The following is a 19,982-nucleotide window of genomic DNA, read 5'->3' on the forward strand; positions in this document are numbered from 1 at the left end:
CGGCACGAGCTTGAACAGGGCGTGGTAGGCCCCTGGCAGGCGAGACCTTTTCTGCAGCACGGCTTGAGACCGATCGCCGGAACAGGTCGGGTGGGTCGCGAAGGCAGGATCGAGCTGAGGCAGCTCGTTCAGGGGATCATAGTAAGGCAGACAGGCTTCGAATCGCATCGGTTTCAGTCGTGCATAGTGGCCATCGTACTCGGCCCTTAATGCGTCCTTCAGGGTCTGGACCCTGGTATCCCCTGGATGTAACGTCCGCCAAGGATCGCGACAGGTGTGGGCCCGACAGGACTTGAGGACCACCAAGAGAGCATCCAGACGAGAGATCAACTTGACATCCGATGAATTGTAGAGATTCTTCATCTCAAATGGATCCTTTTTCAAATCATACAGTTCATGTTCTCCCGTACACCATACCGTATACATGTCTTATCCCTTTCATCAGTCTTTCTATTTGTTTTTTTAAAAAAAACACTTACAATCATAGTCTTCTGCAATCACACGGACCGTCTTGTAAATATTCGGACCAGGCACCGGCCGAGGTCGTGTAAAGATCTCGTCCAGTGCATGTGGCGTCCAGTATTCGACCGCAAAGCTTTCTTTGGAGACCGGTTGAGGATGATGGGCCAAGGCATCCGTCAGGGCCATCACACCCCCATCGACCCAGGGAGGAATCGGTGCGTCGGCGAGAGCAAGCAAGGTGGGTGCCAGATCATGATGCGCACTCACCCGATCGCTCGTCTTGCCTTGGGCCACCCCCGGACCTCGGACGATCAAGGGCACACTAAGGGAATGGAATCAGGGGAATGCACGGAGTCGAATACACACTTACTTGATGTCTTCCTCCAGATTCGAGGTCTTGCCGGGAAAGGAACGATGCTGACCGAGATGATAGCCATTGTCCGCACTGTAGATCACAAACGTATTCTCCAATCGACCCTGTCTTTCCAACTCTTCCATCAGGCTACCCACCATCTCATCCACCGCCTGTAACGCTCTCAGTCGATTCCTGTAGGCCTCATCCAGACCGTCGACTTCGTCCGGGCTCAGCCGGTCCAGATGTTTCCAGAACGAGGCGGTCTTGGTCTGTCGTTTGGGATTAAAGTGGGGATGACGAGGAACTAGGAAAGGATGAGAGATCGAAAACGTCTGACAGTCACTTACTTTTCACGTCTTGAAAGAGATGGGCATGGCGAGCGGCCGGCACGGCTGGACCGGTGGAGAGAGAACCATTGGCATGAATTGTGAATTGTGCATGAGGTGCCATGGGAGCCACTAGACATCATGTCATTCGCTTTCTTTTTCTTTTCTCGACTTACCCCACAAAAAGAACGGATCGGTTGCGTTTTCGAGTCGTTTGAGAGCCGCTTTGGCCTTGGCATGAATCACGTCTGTTTGGTACTGGTTCGAGTAGTAGACTGGGTCTTGTCCGTCCTTTGAGAAGACGGCTGTGTGATAGAGGTAGGTATAAGGGTCCACGAGTTGATCTTGGTAATCAAACCTAGTGCGTCATTAGTCTCTTTTGTCTCTCACAGTCTACTTTACCCCTTGGGTGTCGGATGATTGTAATTATTGACCGAATATTGATTCATCAGTTTACCAATATAATTCGTATGATAACCAGCCTAAATAAAATAAGACGACTTTTTTTTTTTTTTTTTTAAAAAAATCTACTTTTTGTAACCAAATCGGTAAATAATCTTCACCCAATTTGAGTGCATTGAATCGATTGTATCCACCATAAGGAGGAGATACATCCGTAATACTTTCTTTTTGATCAGCATAGAAGCATGTATAAAGAGACAACTTACTTTGTGTTGTGAGCATATTGTCCTCTCAACAAGCTCACACGACTCGGACAACACAGAGAGACGGTCGCATAGTGGTTTCTGAACGTCGTCCCTTTTTCTACCAAGTGTTTTTGAACATGGGGCATATAATCCAGTGAATTGAGTTGATAGTCTTGATCGTCTGTAAAGATAAAAACAATGTTCGGTTTCTCTGCTCGACCCAGGGAAATCAAGCAGAGTGCGAACAGACAGAGGAGGTAGTTCATGATGACAAGAAGAGAGAAAAAGAAGTAGGATTAGAAGCTTTTATCTCTTTGGATCTCACATGACACAAAGGATAACCGAAAAAATGAATTGGATTGCGTAATCCTTTATTTCTCATTTTCTAAAGGATGGCATCAGATGGCAAACTCAGTCTGTGCTTCCCTTTTTTTTTAAAAAAGGAGATGAGATGGATAAAGAGAGAGAGTGAATTCAGAGATAGTGCTTTATTTAAAAATAAGACGACTTGGTTGTGGCCCTTCTCCTTTTCACGTACGCAAAGGGTCCCAACTCGAGCCCTTCTCGCTTTCTCTTCTTCATCTCTCCGTGTGCCTTGTCTTTGATCTGAACGTTGGTGCGAGTGACCAGTTTGGGATGAACGTGTTCTTTGATCGTGACCCAAAAGGGACCCTTGACCTCCCTCAGACCCTCTTCCAGTGCCTCTTCTTCTTCTGCCGTCCAATTCTCACGTTCCTTTCTCAAGTTGAGCTCGGTCGGTTCGTTCAGGCTGATCTGATTCGCATGTGTCACTCGGATCGCTCGCGTGGGTTGTTTTCCATCCGAAGGACAGGTGGACTCCCAAGGTTCTTCAAAGTCTGATTCAATCAGTACGCGTGCACCAGGCAATTCGTCCATGAATGACAAGGGTGTTTTACTATCAAGCAGTGAGTTCTTGTTTTCTTTCTATCTTTCATCTTACTTTTCTTGAAACTTTTCTGGATGTTCCAATCTTTCCTATAAACACAATGTTTGTTTCTTTTTTTCGTTTAATCTTTTTTCATATCGTCTGATATTTTACTATTCTTTCTCTGATGTAAGCCAGCAGTTCGTCTGTCAGTGGTCTTGGCTGAGGTACATGGTCGGATACGATCTTCTTCAAGTCCTCTTTGACCTAACCCGAAAAGATGAGATCTTCTGGGATGTTCGCAGCTTGGCTCACCTTTTTACGTGTCGTGGCTGATTCGATCACGATCATCACATTCTCCTCTTCCTCTGATAAATGAGGTCCATAACTCGAAAGATCCAACGGAAAATGATCATTCAAGAGTTGCAAGAGGTCATAACCCGCATCCTCTTTTAATCTTTCGATGGATTCATTTAAAAATAACTCTAGACGCAACTTGAAATAAAGCTGGACATCTCGTTGGATGATCTTGCAACCAAAAGGCAAGACAGAGACAAAGAAAGCGTCCAAGGCTGCCTCGAGACCTTGACCGAGGATGAAGTGATAGGCAAAGGTGGCCAAGTTGATCGTCTCTACTTGTTTTTGAATCTCTTGTGCCTTTCTTTTTGGATAGCGTCCCATACTGCCGATCTCTTCCATCGTCCAATAGTCCTTTTCTCTAAATAAAGATTCTTTTTTGTCTAAACAGAGAGAGAGCGGAGAGAAAAAGGTGAGTGGAGATTTCAAAAAAGGATGACTATACTTTTGAGACTTGAATAAAGACGCTTTAAAACTTCTTTGTTAATGTCTGAATCTTTTAATAAGTCAAGTAATCCTTTACTGTCTTCTTGTGCCTCTTTTAATATTTCTAGATTCAATTTGGTTGACATGCTGAGTTGAGAGAGAAAAAAAAAAAAAAAAAAGAAAAAAAATCACGCGTTCTTGACTGCTTTTAGAGAGTCCTTTCAGTGAAGAAGAAAAAGAAATAAAAAAAGGGGGAGGGGGAAGGTGTACAGGAAAAATGGGGATTTATTGTAGACTTCTACAAAAATTTAAAAATTATTCTTTTTTGATTTCTTATCACTCGACTTCTTTTCCTTTTTGACCTTCTTTGACTTTCTTTCTTCTTCTTCAGGTTCCTTGCGCTTGTTGAGTGTGGATGATTCAGCCGAGACCAAAGAGTCCTTGTAAGAAGCATTTTCTTTTTCAAATCGAACCTTTTCCTTTTGAGCTTGCTTCACATAAGGCTAAATAAAATGAGCAAAAAGAGAGAGACACGTCGGTGAGAATTTACCATCTTTTCTTTTTCAGACAACTTATTCCACATCTCTCCTACGAATTTAGCAATCTCGATAGCTTTCATGTCTGGATGTTCAGCCACCACCTTGGGACGCACGGCTTGGGTGTAGAGCATATAACTGGACAGGTTACGTTTGGGTGCATTAGGATCCTTTTCGACCTTCTTCTTCTTGGTCTCTGTCGGTTTCTCTGTCAACCGGTCGGCAAAACGGTAGAGACTGTTGGCGAGTTGTTCGATTGCTTGACGAAGCTAGTGCCCAAGGTGAGTTCTGTGATTTTTTATATATCCTTTATACCTCTTGACTTTTATCGGTAGACATTGGTGTGGGAAAGAAAAGGAGAAGAATGAGGAAGGTTGGGGGGCGCTCCCCAGATCCCCCTCGCCTGCCTCTCACTTTTTATTTTCCCCCCGGGCCAGAGTGCCGGTCAAGAGAAAAAAAGGGGGGGAGGGGACCGCGAAAAAAAAAAATTTAAGGCTCAGGGGAGGCTGAAGAGAGAGAGGGGGGTTGCAGATTTGTTATTGCCCTGCGGTTGGAAAACAAAAGGAAAAAAGGATCGACTCTGACTTTAATCTGGTTTTTTTTTTATTTTCATCAAGACTTCTCCCAAATGATCGGTTGTCACCCAAAGATCATAACGTAATAAACTCAAAAAGCTCCGTTCCATACTGTTGATCTCTTTCGCACTATAGACCGTCATCTCGCTCAACCGACGACTGGTCAGGCTATGTTGATCACAGAGGTATTTGGAACTGGTCAGAATCGAGGCCAAAAAGAGTCGGTAGGGTGTGTCAGACGCTCCCTTGGCGGTCGCTGGTAACTTGGTCTTGAGTCGTAATAAATACAGGACGGATAAGAGCAGGGTGGGTGACGAGAGCTTGGTTCGTTCGGATAGACTGTGGATGAATTCTTCTAGTGGAGGCAGCGATCTTGATTTTTCGGTGATGGTACAAGGCAAGAGGGTATGGGTTGTCAAGTGTATAAAGTCTTGATAAATTGGTTGTTTGTTTGCTTTAGTTTCGATATCTTTTTACATCACCCCCCCCCACACACACACACAAAAGGAAGAGAGAGAGAAAAGAGAGAGAGGAAATGTGAGTTTACCTAAGATGGATTGATTACTTTCTTTATTCATTTTATAAATGATATTTTTCTTCTAATCTGGTTTATTAAAACATATAAAAAAAAGGATGGACAAAAGAGAGAAAAGGAAAAGAGAGGTTTCATCATGGCTTTTAAAGCAGGAGAAGAGCAACATCAAAAATTACTTTATTTAGTAAAACAAGAGTCATACCAATCAAACGCGTAGAGACAGGATCCTATTCAAGGAGAATGGATTCTCAGGTAACGATGATGGTAAAACAATGAATTGATTTATTTTTAAAACCAGTGCTCTCTCTCTTCCACATGGTGTAGAATGGTAAATTATCCCCCCCCCCTCTTTTTATAATGAAACAGCAAGAAGGGGAGTTTTTTTATGAAAGCGTCGTTCAATCGATGAATCAGAATGCAACCATTCTTTTGGAAATTTCCTTTTTATTTTCCAACTCCCCTCAAGGATGGTGGATGAACCATCTCGCTTGGATCCCTTTTTCTCCCTTGCTTTAGAGTTTCATCGGATGACAAATGGATGACAAATGGAATGGTTACCATAGAAACCATCGGGGTTTGCTTCAACACAACTCGTCTTGATACGAAGGGTCTCTTTGTGATCCTTCAATGATGCTTTCTTGATTCGACCCCCAATCCATGCCAGTGAGGTTCTGACAGAAGGCATACCATGTCTCCTTGACATTCTCAGCCAATCCGATGCATCCAACTGAAAAAAAAAAAAAAAAAAAAAGTTCACAGCTTCCTTTTCCATTCACTCTCCATTTCCCTCTATCTTATCACATCAGTCAGGATCCTCTCCTGTTCTTTTTTTTACATGTCTCTTGACTTTTTTTTACGGATAAATTTTTTGTGTATTCAGACGGAGATCGGCCGACCGTGTTTTTTATTTTTGCAAAAACGCGTAAAAAATTTATAATTCCAACGCGACTTCAGTCACGCTTCAGAAAGCTATAAAATCACACGCATTTTTCGATTTCTTTTTCTTTTTTTTCATCAACCTTTTTATCATGTCTATCGAATCTGCTACCAACAAGCTTCAAGAATTATCTTTAAAGAAGAATGTGGATGATGAACAAGAAGAGATCCTTCGTGAAAACACGAGACGTTTCTGTTTATTTCCTATTAAATACCACGAGGTAAACCAGGACCGGTTCGATATCGATGGCACTAACCAATGATGTAGATTTGGCAATTCTATAAAAAGGCCGAAGCTTCCTTTTGGACCGCAGAAGAGATTGACTTGAGCAAGGATCAGCATGATTGGGAAAACAAAATGTCAGAGAACGAACGTTTCTTTATCTCGCGTGTCTTGGCCTTCTTTGCTGGCTCAGATGGTATCGTGAATGAAAACTTGGTACAAAACTTTTGTGATGAAGTCAAGATTCCCGAAGCCAAGTGTTTTTATGGTTTCCAGATCATGATTGAAAACATCCATGCTGAAACTTACAGTCTCTTGATTGATACCTACATTAAAGATAACCAAGAAAAGGAAATGCTCTTTTCTGCTATCGATACCAGTAAGTACAATCGATCCCCATTCGATATCGTATTCATCTCTCTTCTAGTTCCCTGTATTAAGCGTAAGGCCGATTGGGCTTTCAAATGGATCTCATCCAACGAATCCTTTGCTGAACGTCTGGTCGCCTTTGCCGCTGTCGAAGGCATCTTCTTTTCCGGTTCATTCGCCTCCATCTTTTGGTTAAAGAAACGTGGTTTGATGCCCGGTTTGACGTTCAGTAATGAATTGATCTGTCGTGACGAAGGTCTTCACACCGATTTTGCCTGTCTCTTGTTCACCCACATCCGCAAACAACCCAGTCAACAACGCGTCAAGGACATTATTGTAGAAGCAGTCGGTATCGAACAAGAATTCCTGTCGGATGCTCTGCCTGTGGCATTGATCGGTATGAACGCTACCTTGATGTGTCAGTACATTGAATTCGTCGCTGATCGTCTCATGGTCGCCCTTGGCTTTGACAAGATTTACAATGCCTCTAACCCATTCGACTTTATGGACATGATCTCCCTTCAAGGCAAGACCAACTTTTTTGAAAAGCGTGTTTCTGATTATCAACGTGCTGGTGTCATGAACAAGACGCCTGTTGAAAAGACATTCACTTTGGATGCTGACTTTTAAACACGCTTGAAAAAACCCCTTTCACACACACAAAAAAAAAAGACATTGTACATATCATTATCATGAAAAACAAAAAAAAACACACCCCTACTCATCTAAATTGAAATAAAAAACGATACTTTTATGATTTCATCCTTATTTTTATTGGATTCATTCTCTCTGACTGAAGCCGTTGTTTATTTCTTGTGTCGTTCTATATCTTTGACTGTCCACAGCGATACACCTGTTTGACTTGCCTCATAAGGTTGTGCCATCGTCCTCAAGAATTTCTTTGCAATGACAAGCGACATGTCGGTGGACAAGTTGGTGGAGGCATCTGTCACGTACTGATTGATCCATTTTGGTAATTTGGCTCTTTTATCTGCCCTTGCAAAACGCTTTGAAAAGAGTGAGTAAAATCAAATGGGGAAGGGAGTCTACCTTATCTGCAAAGACCATCAGTCCATAATCTGTTTTACCTCGCAACACTCTTCCGACACACTGAGCCGCATGACGCATGGCATCAAACGTCAAGAAATCATTTTCTCGAATATGCAAATTATCTCTTAAATACTCCAGTCTTGCTTTCAAGATACGCGACTCTGTATACTGATACGGTATACCAAACATGATGACCGCCCGTCCATAGTTGTGATCAAAATCGATGCCCTCTGACACCTTGCCACGCGCGACAGACAACAGGATCGCACCACGTCCATTATCACACGCCTTGCGATAATTCGCCAAGGCCAGACTGGTCTCAGCCGCATCCGGTGTCTCGACAAAGATCAACTTGTACTTCCATGCCTCATTCAAGATACCCATGTCATTCCACATGGACACGATCGATTCCATATAAAGATAGCTCGGAAAGAAGCAGACCACACCATCTGGCACAATCTTGGCAAACTCCACCATGATCTGTCCAAAGTTACGGACCACCGCAGGATCATTACGTACCTCGAATTTGGAACTCACCGCGACCTGATCCGAACCACGGGTGATGACCATCGGAAGAAAACAGTTGCGAGACAAGGTCATCGAGTAACTTTCCTGAACGACCGCTTCAAAGTTGAGCATCTTGGGATACATGTCCAAAGGGGACAAGGTACCCGAAGTGATCACCACCGTACTGAATCGATCAAAGACGGGTTTGATGGCGATCGAGGCATCGAGACATCTAAGATAGGTTAGATCCCATCAAGTCTTTTTTTTTCTGTGTCAAACGTCTTACGTAAAGTGAAGGACTGGATTGGGGATGGTGGCCGTTTCATGCTCAAAGGGTTCGAGGATCAGCAAGAACCCCTTGTCATAAGTCGAGGTCAAGGTAGCAAAGGCAGCGACTTTCTGTAAGCTCGAGAAATGCTCCAGGTCGGTCAATTCCAAGGTGCGCACCAGGCTGGACAAGCGTTCGGCACAAAACCTCAGCGGCTTTCGTTCAATGTACGTCACATCCTTCAAGTGTTGTAAAAACGAAGCGGGCGTTTCGGCTACGACATGCATCACACGAAGACGCGTCTAGATCGAGCGTTATTCACAGCGTAACGTGTATACCTTCCTTACCTTCAAGTATTCAATGAATCTTCTTAAAAAGGCCACAAAATGTTCCGCTCTTCGGATATTGCCCGGTACAGCTTCCTTTAATAAATCGTCAGGTAAGATGGGACTCGCCATGAATGTGTCTTCATCCCTTGCTGAATTTGCATCTCGTAAACCTTCGACGAGCTTTGTATATTCATTCTTTAATCGCTCAGCATCTGTGTTTTTAATTCTATACACGCCCTATTTTAGTATACAATCCATAAAGGCAACACGTATTTTCTTTTTTTTTTTTACTCTTCAATTTTTTCTGATAAAACAGTGATACTTCTTGCACTAGCATCTAACATGGGTCGTGTTAGATCAATACTTAATGACTCGATGCAAACGTTATCAATGTTGTGTGCTTCATCAAATACAACGATGCTATCCTTTGATAATTCTCTCGAGACCAGTTCAGCCACTTTGGGATCCAGCATATAATGATAAGAATAGATGATCACGTTAGCAAAAGGGATCTACCGAGACGTTTGTCAGTCGAGGGATGTGGTTTGATAAACAAGTCACTTACGGCTCTTCTCACAAGGTAGTATGGACAATACCTCATCTTTCTCCCATAGGCTTTTAAATCTTCGAGTGTATAAATGCCATTGGGTATGGGATTGGGGGAATTAGCCGCTTCCAGTTGCTACTCTATGTTTTAAAAGACCTATTTTTGAGATTGTGTTGTGATAAAATACCTCATAAAAATCACACAGAGGCACAGGTGATTGATCAACTTCCATCGCATCGCCATCTTGCTCTTGCTCTGGTCTTCTTTTTACAACCTTTGCACGCACCCAACTCGCTGTCAGATTTCTACATTTCGAATCCACCGATCGACCTTTTCTTTCTTTGGACACATCTGGGTTCAAGCACAAGTTCTTACGCGACGTAAGACCGATACCAAAGAACTCTTCTTGAATGCCCTGATCTCTTCTATACTCCATCAGTCGTTTCAATTCTCCCAATGCTTTGTCAATCTCTGGTACTGTACGTGAGCAATAAACTAATTTTCGGTGTTTTTCAGGATATTGCTACAGAGAACGGGTGAGAACGTTTGTGTGCATGGATATGGATAGTTTACCATTTGGTAAGCGACAATGAGAGATAATAAAGAAACGGTTTTTCCTGTACCCGAAGGCATTTCAAGAACACAATGTCCCTAGGGTTGTATTTAAGTATTCTATCGTTTAGCACACGGTTTCATTACCTCTGCGTCCAGTGACCTTTTTAGATCGCACATGTATTGAAATTGTTCTGGGTATATTTTATCATAAGGAAAGTGTACAATGAGGTCGTCAATGTTGAAACTAATAAAGGTTAAAGAAAGAAATAGAGGGATTTTTAGAGATTCTCCTTAATTTACATCATTTTTTATATACAAAGCAATTCGAATGCTTTTAATTTCTTATTAAAGTGATCGACTTTATAAAAAAAATTGTCCTTTTTTTTTTTTCGTAGTAAAAAATAAAGACTTCAAATTTACATCCCCGATTAATTCATGCCTTTTTTTTCTCAGCAAGACAAATTACGAAAAATATTTATTTTTTATTCACAAGAACATGTATTTTTTTTTTTCTTTTTTTTTTTACAAAAAGGTTCTATTTACACTAAAGTAGAAGAGCTCAAACTTCCTTCAATATCAGCCACAACCATTTCAGTGACCAATTCATCAAAGGTCACCTTACGTTTCCAATTCAATTCTGTATTGGCCTTGGTAGGATCACCCAACAAGAGATCGACTTCAGCAGGACGGAAATATTTAGGATCGATACGAACACGAATCTTGCCCGATTCAGCATCTCTACCGACCTCATTGACGCCTTCGCCTTCCCAGACGATCGTACGACCTGTGACTTTGAATGCCTTTTCGACAAAACTTCTGACGGTATGTGTCTCTCCGGTAGCCAAGACAAAATCTTGAGGCTTTTCTTGCTGAAGCATGAGCCACATGCCCTCTACATAGTCACGCGCATGTCCCCAATCACGCTTGGCGTCAATGTTACCCAGATAAAGACATTCTTGACGACCCAAGTGAATATCAGCTACAGCACGAGTGATCTTTCGAGTGACAAAGGTACGACCACGACGGGGTGATTCATGGTTAAACAGGATACCGTTACAGGCATACATGTCGTAAGATTCTCGGTAGTTGACCGTAATCCAGTAACCATAGAGCTTGGCCACACCATAAGGAGAACGAGGGTAGAAGGGTGTAGTCTCCTTTTGAGGTGTCTCCACGACCTTACCGTAAAGCTCAGAGGTCGAGGCTTGGTAAAATCGGACTCGGTCAGCTAAACCACAGGTACGGATGGCATCCAATAAACGAAGTGTACCAAGAGCATCGACATCACCTGTGTATTCAGACATGTCAAACGAAACCTTGACATGAGATTGAGCAGCGAGATTGTACACTTCAGTAGGCTGGATCTTGGAGATGATGTGAACAAGACAAGTGGAATCTGTCAAATCACCATGATGAAGGAAAAACTTGACGCCTTTTCATGAAATAAGTAAACCAAGTCTCGAACAAAATATAAAAAAAAAAAAGGTTTACCTGTTTCATGTCTATCGCGATAGATGTGTTCAATACGTCCTGTATTAAAAGAAGAGGATCTACGAATGATACCATGTACTTCATATCCTTTTTCTAATAAGAACTCGACTAAATAAGAACCATCTTGACCAGTAACACCTTTTTATAAAAAAAAAAAGTAAGTTTTAGTTTATTTACAGCCTTTACCATCCTCACCTGTGATAAGAGCCACCTTGCGAGCTCTGTATTCTTGAATGGGTATAGCAGGAGTATTACTTCCGATTTGAAGAGAGGCAATAATATTTTCAGACATAAGTAAAGAGAGGTAAAGAAGAAGAAAAGGAATGAAAGCGATGATAGAATTCGAATAAAAGGTTAAACTTGTAACACAACTTATTTTTGATTTGCGCAGAAATTATTTATTTTTAGACAACTGATTTAGGGCTGGGCGCAATATTAAAAAAAAAATAAAAACATACTAAATATCAGCTTTCGAGTACTTCTTTTTTATGTTAAACTATGACTTTGGATAACTATATTGCTCTCATTCTTGATTGTTATAAACTGTAGATACATATTTTTAGTGGATTGGGTGATCACTCTTTTAGCTTGGCTGTTGATCGCTTTTGTACGACGTAGGACGAATGATGAAGGAAGAATTAAAAAAGTAATCCAGAATCATTTGCAAGCCCAAAATTACAAATGAGTCATATACTCTTTAGATAACACGCTGCATGCTTTATGCTTTAAAGGGAAGGGTTAATCTTCAAATCAAATTAAAGAAAAAATAAATTGAGGTTGGTATAAAATGCTGTGATATAAACATCCATGAGGCTGAAATGACTGGGCTTTTTATGCTCTAAGGGCTTCCTTTTTTTATATATCAAATGTTAAATTGTATTTTTAAGTGTATAAAATGAAATGTAAATTTTGAATGTGTCGATAGTATTTATTTACTTATTATAAGCCTATAGTAACCTTTCTCTTTTTTTAGGATATCCTGTTACTTAAAAGGCACAGTTGGTCTCTATTAGAGCCTAATTACACAGGAAATACAAATCAGTTTATTCAAGTTTAACTTTCATTCACAGTTCCAATTTTATTGTGAGCAGTCTACTTTTTATACATAATTGGCTTGATGTAATAAAAAAAAATGGTTTATATAACACAAACAACTTGTTCTATCACTCGAACTATTCAAATAAATAAATTTTGTCAATCAGCAAACACTTCTTTAATTTTGTCATGTTGTTAGTAGCTTTGTCTTTATAAACAAAAGCAAAACAAAACAGTTTGTTTCTTTCTTATTTCTTTCATGTAAGGAACTATAAAGCAAAGAACAATCTGAAGTGAATGTATATTGTTTATAAGAGCTTTTCGTACTAAATATTACCATAGCTATGCTTTTACCTTCTTCACTCAGATATAATAAATTAAAAGTTACATAATGAAAGGATAGGTCTTTTTCCTTGCAGCAAATTAAAAGTAGTGATATCAACTATTCTTTTTTTGAAATAGTGCAATCAGATTAGCCATATTTATAATTGGCTTGAAAAGTAAAAGGTAAACATCCAAACATTTCTTCCAATAATTGTATAAATCTTCATCAGGATAAAAAAGATTCAAGAATGTTCTCACTTGCTGCTTTTTTGCTGATATTAATTTTTATAGCACTTGTAATATTACTATGTACAAATAAACGACGTTTGCAGTCGATTCATCTAGTGGACAAAAGCATGAGACTACTTAATCCTGATATATCTAACAGGATCAGTGTACTTTGCAGTTTCAGAGTACTTGTTTAAAAGGATTAAGTTCCTAAGCTACCTGCTTGTCTGAACAAACAGCCTAGGGATATTCTTGAAGACAGAAGCAAATAATAACAGAAGATTCAGATTGCAGTAGATACATAAACTCAAAAGATGTCCAAGATCTTTGGCTGTGTTGTATTTTGCAAATTAATAAAAAAAAGATACTAATATAAAACCAAAGAATATTTTTCGAGACTGAACTTTATTTAAGACTATCTTAATTGTTAAAAAGAAATCATTACAAAGTCTACTATTTATATTCTTCTATCAGTTGGCGGGTAAATGAGTAGTTATGAGCGTAGATCCAATCATTGACACGTTTGTTCGAAGAATGATCACTGAATCGATTTTGAAAATTTTTAATTTGTTGTTTTTATACATCTTATTGTTCTTTAACTGATCTGGGAGAATTGTCCCGTCTTCATTGAGAGGAAAGATATTTATATGAAGTGCCTCTAGTCAGATCAGAGTTGACTAGGTACCTGATCCATTATTATTCATTTACAGAAATGATGAATAGTAAAGATCATGACTTATTTAGTATTCATGTTTACTTTATAGAATGAATCTAATAGTGATAGTTTTATATAAAAAGAAGAAGAATATATTTTATTTAATAAAGATTTAAATTATTATCTTTTATCAATTTTAATATACTTCTTTTAGTTGTGATTATTCAATGTCCGTTATGATCAGACTCTGTTCTACAACATAATCCCCTCCCAGGTATAACTAATACCGTCTAGATCTTTTAGAATTTATATTGCCATTTACTTTATTACTACTTGTTGTAGAAGAGTGGCTGTTTTCATTAAGATCTGTTCTGGTCTTTCGTTTGCCTGTATGAGAAGTATTTATTAACTTCACGTTATTAGATTTTCCTTTATTATTTTGAAGGTCATATCTATATTTAATATCTTCAGGAACTATACCAACTCTTTGCCAATATTCAGTAATGAATTTAGGATCGGTAAAGTTAGAGGCAGGCTCCCAGGTATCATCGCTCTTATCATAGCCTTTCCATCTGCACTTATAAAGATATTTGCCTTTAAGCTTTTTATGTGCTAAGATGGCTTCTACCTGATAGAATTTATCTGTTGATATAACTTCATCTTGTGAGATGAGTTTTAACGCAGAAGGTGGGTAGTTTTTAGATAACAATTCACCCATTTCATCTTCTAGTACATACGATCCTCCTTGAGTAATTCTTTTTACTTTATAAGGTCCTTCATAGTTAGGATCTAACTTGTTGGTTTTAATATTTACTTTTACCATTACATAGCTATTTTCAGGGATCGTAATTAGTTTATGTGACGCATCAAACTTTTCCTTCTGATTGTTTGTGATTATTTTTGTACGTTCATATATGGCAGGGAATACAATCTCCGTCATTCTTTTTATATTGAGAAGGAGTTGTTTATTTATTTCTTCTTTAGTTGCCTTATTTTTTTCTTTGCTAAAATCTTCAAAGTCATTCATGTTACGAGCGTACATTAAAGTGAAGGGTGGCGTCTTAGTACGTTCATTATGTTTACCATTCAAGTAGAGTTGTGTAGAAGGAACATATAAATCCCAGTCTGCTTTAGCACCCTCGATTTGTTTCTTTATTGCATTTACAGCAGTTTGTACCCAACGTTCACTTACTCCATTAGCTCTGGGATGATAACTAGATATGAGTCTATGGTCATAACCAGCATTTTCAGCAAGTAACTGCATAAGCTCATTTACAAATTCACCACCATTGTCAGATTGGATTACACGTGGAAAACCATAATGCGAGAAGACATCGATTAAAGCTTTTACAATTGTCATAGATTGCTTATCAGGCAAGGGTTTCAATACACAGTAACGTGTAGCAATGTCAACCATAATCAATAAGTAATTGTTGCCATTCAAGGAAGTTTTCATGGGACCAGCTAAGTCAATGCCCCAACTATCTCCAGGTAATGTGGCAGTAATGGGTCTTAGAGGATTATAACCCTTTTTGATTATGTTAAATTGTTGGCATGGAATACAACTCTTAACAAGTTCTACGGCTTCATTTTTCAGATTGGACCAATAGATACCTTTACGTTTTAAGGCATGGTAAATTGCATCAGAACCAAAGTGTCCTTTAATATGCTCACGTAGAAGAAGTAGTTTACGTTCTTCTGGATCCGGAGGTGTCATGTATTCACCTTTGTCTTCACTGGGTAGTTTTACTGCTGCTCTATTCAAAAGATGAGGCTTATCCCCTCCCAGTTCATTGACAGGATCTTCAATTTCATATAGACGAGAAAGTGTATCAGGGAGAATATTATCTACACCTGGTAAATGAACGACTTTAAAATCATATTGGAGCAGTGTATCGAACCAATTTATGAGCATAGCGTTAGCAATCTTTTGCGTATGAAGATAAGTGAGTGCCTTATGATCAGTATACAGGGTAAATTTGTTTCCCCATAAATACTTATGGAACCTCTTCAGAGCATATACAACTGCTAATAATTCTCGCTTAGTAGCTGAATAGTTACGTTCACTTTTAGATAAAGTTTTAGCTATCATAGAGATATAATGTACTTTCCCATTTATCTTTTGATACAGAATGACACCTATACCAACGTTAGAGGCATCGGTAGCGACATAGAAAGGTTGATTCATATCAGGGTATGAAAGAATTACATTTTCTAACAATACTTTCTTTAAGTTGTCAAAACATTGTTGGTGCTTATCATTCCATAACTTAATCAATGATTTTTCATTTCTTAACGCATCCAATGGAGCTAATAATGCGGATGCTTTAGGAATATGAGGACGGAAATAATTTATGAGTCCACAGTATCTCATTATATCCTTTCCAGTCTTGGGAACAGGAAATTCTTGCACATTAGCAACTTTACGAAGGTCAAGAGAAACACCTTTAGGAGATATTCTGAAACCAAGTAAATTAATTTTGCGTTGAAAAAATGTACATTTATCAGGATTTAACTTGAGATTTACTTTAGTAAGTTTATCGATTACTTGCTTCAAGTGTTGCTTATGCTCTTCAATGGAAGTAGATGCTACAACTATGTCGTCAACAAAACATTTAGCAAAGGACATGTTTTCTAATGCGATGCTCATAGTTCTCTGCATTACACTGGATACATGCTTTAAACCAAAAGGAGTACCAACAGGTATATACTGTACAGAGTTCCAAGAGAAAGCTAATTTGTGTGCATGCTCTTCATTCATTTTTAAAGAGTTAAAAGCAGATTTAAGGTCCAAAGTGGAATATACAGTTGCTCCTTTCAATTCCTCAAATAGTTCAGAAATTTTAGGTAAGGAGAAACATCTCGTATTTATTAAGAATATCCAATAAAAATAATGTGTTATATTATAAAAATGGAAGAATCTATAAAATAGAACAAATGTAAAAGAAATGGTAAAATGCAAGAAACTATTTATTCCTGGAACTTATATTATACTTCATAAAAAAGAATATATCAAAATAAACAATAATGAAAAAAAAACATACATTTACATAAATCTATTAATTTCAAAAAATGCTTTATTTTTAAGTTATTCAAAGTTTTTGAAATATTTTTGTTTTTATAATTTGGGCAAATTCTTAAATATAAAAAATAGTTTGACGAAAATAATTTTAAAAAATAATAATAGATAGCTATAGAATATAAGTCGATTCTCAAGGGCATTCTGTCAATTGACTTTAGAAGAGCATTAACATGTCTGGGATCATGGCACACACGGTAACCAGTTACTTCACCCTTAGCATTGGTCTTCTTTACTACAGTCAAAGCTGAGTTCCACTCGGTGTTAGCAGGAGCTCTCTTGATTACACCATTCTCCAGCCATTCATCTATCTGATCTTGTACTATCTCATGATATGCTAAAGGCACAGGATAGGGACGTCGATAAGATGTGACACCTTCAGGAGTTTCAATCGAGACAACAGATTCCGGTATAGTACAAAAGGAACCTTTAGGTATTGCTTGATTTAATTGAATTAATGGTTTAATATAGTTTAATGCTTGTTGATATTCATTAGATGAACCAGCGGGGCAGTTCTCTAATTCAGACATCTCATCATCAACTTTATTCAAGAGTTCACTAAAGTCATTGAATTTATGTTCAGGTACTTTGGAATTGTCTAAAGATACTTTACTATCATCCCATTTATAAGGAAGACCAGTAAGACCAATACCAAGTTTACTCATAAAATCAGTACCAATACTCATATCATGATCATTTGTTAAATTCATTACTTCAAAGGTATGATTAAAACTTTTTCCATTACACTTAATGTTTACTTCAGTTAAACCAATTCTCTTAGTAGTAGAGTCAGAGTCAGCTAACTTTATGACATTATTATTTTTAGGAGGAATAATTAAAAAATTATTTTGGAAACAAAATTTTTTATTTATAGAGGAAAAATTTGCTCCCGTATCCAAAATTGTGATGGCTTTTCTATTGTTTACAAGTATAGGAAAAGTTATAGAATTATCATTAGTACTTTTAAAGTCTCGAGTAACTATTAATTCTTTTTCTTTTTTAGACTTACAGTCAAGTGCCATACGGTTGAGAGGGCTGTTTATCTCACATTCATCCTCTTCATCGGATACATTATTTTCAGTTCTTACGGCCATTCGGTTTATATGTACAACATTGTCCTTATTATTGCTATTATTATTCTTAGCATCTAAGAACTCTTTGCACTTATGACCTTGGAACCAATCCTTGCGGCAGTAAGTACATGGCTTGGGCTTATACTTTCCCTTATTTGCCAGAGGTGTCTTGAACTTGCTGGCCAATACTTTATTAGTTCCAAAAGGAGCTTTACTAGTATTACCAGCATTATGAGGTGTACGTTCATCATCGTTCATAGGACGAGCACGTTTATGGGGAGTCTTGGCAGCAAAAGCAGAATCTTCACCAGAGGCAAGTACCAAGTCGATGATTTGAGTTATCGAGCTAGGTAAGCGAGAGCCAAAGTGAGAGGATATCGCTAGTTGCGCGACAGACTTGACAGATGCTTTTAATGAAGCAAAATAGGTAACAGCCAGGAGAGTGCTGTCTTCCATACCAGCTTCACGACGCATCTTTTGGAAACGGTTAGAGTATTCCCTATTACTCTCGTAAGTGCCTTGACACATGGAACCGACTTCAACCATCAGTAAGAACTTGCGGTAAGGGGTGTCGAAATGATCCAAGATCATAGGGCGGACTTGTTTCCAAGAGAGATTCTTTTCGAGCAGTGCTTCCCTGCACCAAGAGACTTGCTCAGGGTTCATGCAGAGCGGCAGCAAACGTTCCCAGTTGGAGTTGAGGGCTTGACCATGAGCGCGCAAGACAGTTTCAAAGGTGTTGCAAAAATCATACGCACTGTCGTAGCACTCAGCCTTCTTTCTCCAAATTGCATCACCTTTTAATTGCAGCGTAGGCAGATCATTTGGTACAACCAGACGAAGATAATGATTACTGGGACCATCAACAGGGGGTTTCACCTCTTCAAACATGGCAGTGAACGACTTGAGAGCCTCCTTTGCTCTATTAACCTTTTCTTCGCACTCTTTGAACTTTTGATGTGCAATAAGAGCGGCAGCAGGATCAGAATCGTCTTCATTCAGAACCATATATTCCATAAAGTGCAATTTGGCGTGGTTCTTGAGATTTTCAATGATTTGGAACTTGCGCTTTATGATATCAGCAGTGGATTCCAGCACTTTAGGAGCAGGTGTAGCAGTATCCGTATCCATAGGGGTAGGTTCAGAAGCGTACTTGCTAGCCATACTTCCTTGAGGTTCGGACAGAGGAGAAGAAAGATCAGAGATGATAGAACCTTCATTTCCAGGGGAGCTAGTGACAACGGGGTCAACCATGGGGTTTTCTTGATCAGTAGACATATTTGCGATAAAGTTTGGAATTCAAAAAGTAAAATGTTATGTTCTGGTAAAGTAAAAGAAATAACAAAGATAAACCAAAAGAATACTTTTTGAGACTGAACTTTATTAAGACAATCTTCATTGTTAAAAAGAAATCATTACAAAGTCTACCATTTATATTCTTCTATCAATTGGCGGGTGAATGAGTAGTTATGAGCGTAGATCCAATCATTGACACGTTTGATTGAATAGTGATCACTGAATCGATTATGAAAATTTTTAATTCGTTGTTTTTATAGATCTTATTGTTCTTTAACTGATCTGGGAGAGTTGTCCCGTCTTCATTGAGAGGAAAGATATATTTATATGAAATGCCTCCAGTCAGATCAAAGTTGACTAGGTACCTGATCCATTATTATTCATTTACAGAAATGATGAATAGTAAAGATCATGACTTATTTAGTATTCATGTTTATTTTATAGAATGAATCGAATAGTGATAGTTTTATATAAAAAGAAGAAGAATATATTTTATTTAATAAAGATTTAAAATATTATCTTTTATCAATTTTAATATACTTCTTTTAGTTGTGATTATTCAATGTCCGTTATGATCAGACTCTGTTCTACAACACTACTAAGTTTATATTCCTTCTATACAGTGCGTTGCAAAACCCGGACACAAAACTCTTTACATAGGATAAATCGACGAATATTAGTAGCATTGACGTAATTTAACTACCGTTAGATAGAGAAATTTATTCCATACTAAATTATTGCTTGAATTGACGTCATACACTAGTCATATATAGTACGATTTAGCATAGACTAATATATTACATTTACGTCAAAGTGGTTATCCATCTTTTATTCATCAATGAATCACAGGGATTACACGTTATGAAATGAAAGTTACATCGTCTTGTAGCCTTAGTCTCAGCCTGTAAGACG

General features: G+C 38.6%; 9 protein-coding genes across 9 annotated transcripts; 1 reads left to right on the forward strand and 8 right to left on the reverse strand.

Moving 5' to 3' along the window:
• Positions 1 to 462: 462 nt before the first annotated feature.
• Positions 463 to 1,827, reverse strand: RO3G_12047 (uncharacterized protein; the record flags this gene model as incomplete). Its single annotated transcript, XM_067666631.1, has 6 exons — positions 463 to 784; positions 833 to 1,121; positions 1,165 to 1,275; positions 1,320 to 1,501; positions 1,546 to 1,625; positions 1,675 to 1,827. 6 exons carry the CDS (start codon positions 1,825 to 1,827, stop codon positions 463 to 465), a joined length of 1,137 nt encoding a protein of 378 aa, XP_067522732.1.
• Positions 1,828 to 2,188: 361 nt separating this feature from the next.
• Positions 2,189 to 3,357, reverse strand: RO3G_12048 (uncharacterized protein; the record flags this gene model as incomplete). The annotated part of the gene is made up of 5 exons (XM_067666632.1): positions 2,189 to 2,216; positions 2,329 to 2,706; positions 2,752 to 2,786; positions 2,851 to 2,943; positions 2,992 to 3,357. The coding sequence occupies 5 exons, from the start codon at positions 3,355 to 3,357 to the stop codon at positions 2,189 to 2,191; spliced, it is 900 nt and encodes a 299-aa protein (XP_067522733.1).
• Positions 3,358 to 3,767: 410 nt separating this feature from the next.
• RO3G_12049 (uncharacterized protein) lies at positions 3,768 to 4,334 on the reverse strand (the record flags this gene model as incomplete). The annotated part of the gene is made up of 3 exons (XM_067666633.1): positions 3,768 to 3,962; positions 4,010 to 4,264; positions 4,311 to 4,334. 3 exons carry the CDS (start codon positions 4,332 to 4,334, stop codon positions 3,768 to 3,770), a joined length of 474 nt encoding a protein of 157 aa, XP_067522734.1.
• A 247-nt stretch (positions 4,335 to 4,581) lies between these two features.
• Positions 4,582 to 5,148, reverse strand: RO3G_12050 (cyclin domain-containing protein; the record flags this gene model as incomplete). Its single annotated transcript, XM_067666634.1, has 2 exons — positions 4,582 to 5,000; positions 5,118 to 5,148. 2 exons carry the CDS (start codon positions 5,146 to 5,148, stop codon positions 4,582 to 4,584), a joined length of 450 nt encoding a protein of 149 aa, XP_067522735.1.
• Positions 5,149 to 6,133: 985 nt separating this feature from the next.
• On the forward strand, positions 6,134 to 7,263 carry RO3G_12051 (ribonucleoside-diphosphate reductase small chain; the record flags this gene model as incomplete). The annotated part of the gene is made up of 3 exons (XM_067666635.1): positions 6,134 to 6,262; positions 6,310 to 6,643; positions 6,692 to 7,263. 3 exons carry the CDS (start codon positions 6,134 to 6,136, stop codon positions 7,261 to 7,263), a joined length of 1,035 nt encoding a protein of 344 aa, XP_067522736.1.
• A 357-nt stretch (positions 7,264 to 7,620) lies between these two features.
• On the reverse strand, positions 7,621 to 9,967 carry RO3G_12052 (uncharacterized protein; the record flags this gene model as incomplete). The annotated part of the gene is made up of 7 exons (XM_067666636.1): positions 7,621 to 8,422; positions 8,477 to 8,760; positions 8,806 to 9,013; positions 9,079 to 9,299; positions 9,353 to 9,469; positions 9,522 to 9,857; positions 9,908 to 9,967. 7 exons carry the CDS (start codon positions 9,965 to 9,967, stop codon positions 7,621 to 7,623), a joined length of 2,028 nt encoding a protein of 675 aa, XP_067522737.1.
• Positions 9,968 to 10,428: 461 nt separating this feature from the next.
• On the reverse strand, positions 10,429 to 11,672 carry RO3G_12053 (GDP-mannose 4,6 dehydratase; the record flags this gene model as incomplete). Its single annotated transcript, XM_067666637.1, has 3 exons — positions 10,429 to 11,321; positions 11,381 to 11,518; positions 11,567 to 11,672. 3 exons carry the CDS (start codon positions 11,670 to 11,672, stop codon positions 10,429 to 10,431), a joined length of 1,137 nt encoding a protein of 378 aa, XP_067522738.1.
• A 2,230-nt stretch (positions 11,673 to 13,902) lies between these two features.
• On the reverse strand, positions 13,903 to 16,383 carry RO3G_12054 (uncharacterized protein; the record flags this gene model as incomplete). Its single annotated transcript, XM_067666638.1, has 1 exon — positions 13,903 to 16,383. One exon carries the CDS (start codon positions 16,381 to 16,383, stop codon positions 13,903 to 13,905), a length of 2,481 nt encoding a protein of 826 aa, XP_067522739.1.
• A 409-nt stretch (positions 16,384 to 16,792) lies between these two features.
• On the reverse strand, positions 16,793 to 19,052 carry RO3G_12055 (uncharacterized protein; the record flags this gene model as incomplete). The annotated part of the gene is made up of 3 exons (XM_067666639.1): positions 16,793 to 16,813; positions 16,938 to 17,611; positions 17,711 to 19,052. 3 exons carry the CDS (start codon positions 19,050 to 19,052, stop codon positions 16,793 to 16,795), a joined length of 2,037 nt encoding a protein of 678 aa, XP_067522740.1.
• Between the last annotated feature and the right edge of the window lie 930 nt (positions 19,053 to 19,982).

Source organism: Rhizopus delemar, genomic scaffold, assembly GCF_000149305.1.
Source record: "Rhizopus delemar RA 99-880 supercont3.10 genomic scaffold, whole genome shotgun sequence".
NCBI classification, from domain to species: domain Eukaryota; kingdom Fungi; phylum Mucoromycota; class Mucoromycetes; order Mucorales; family Rhizopodaceae; genus Rhizopus; species Rhizopus delemar.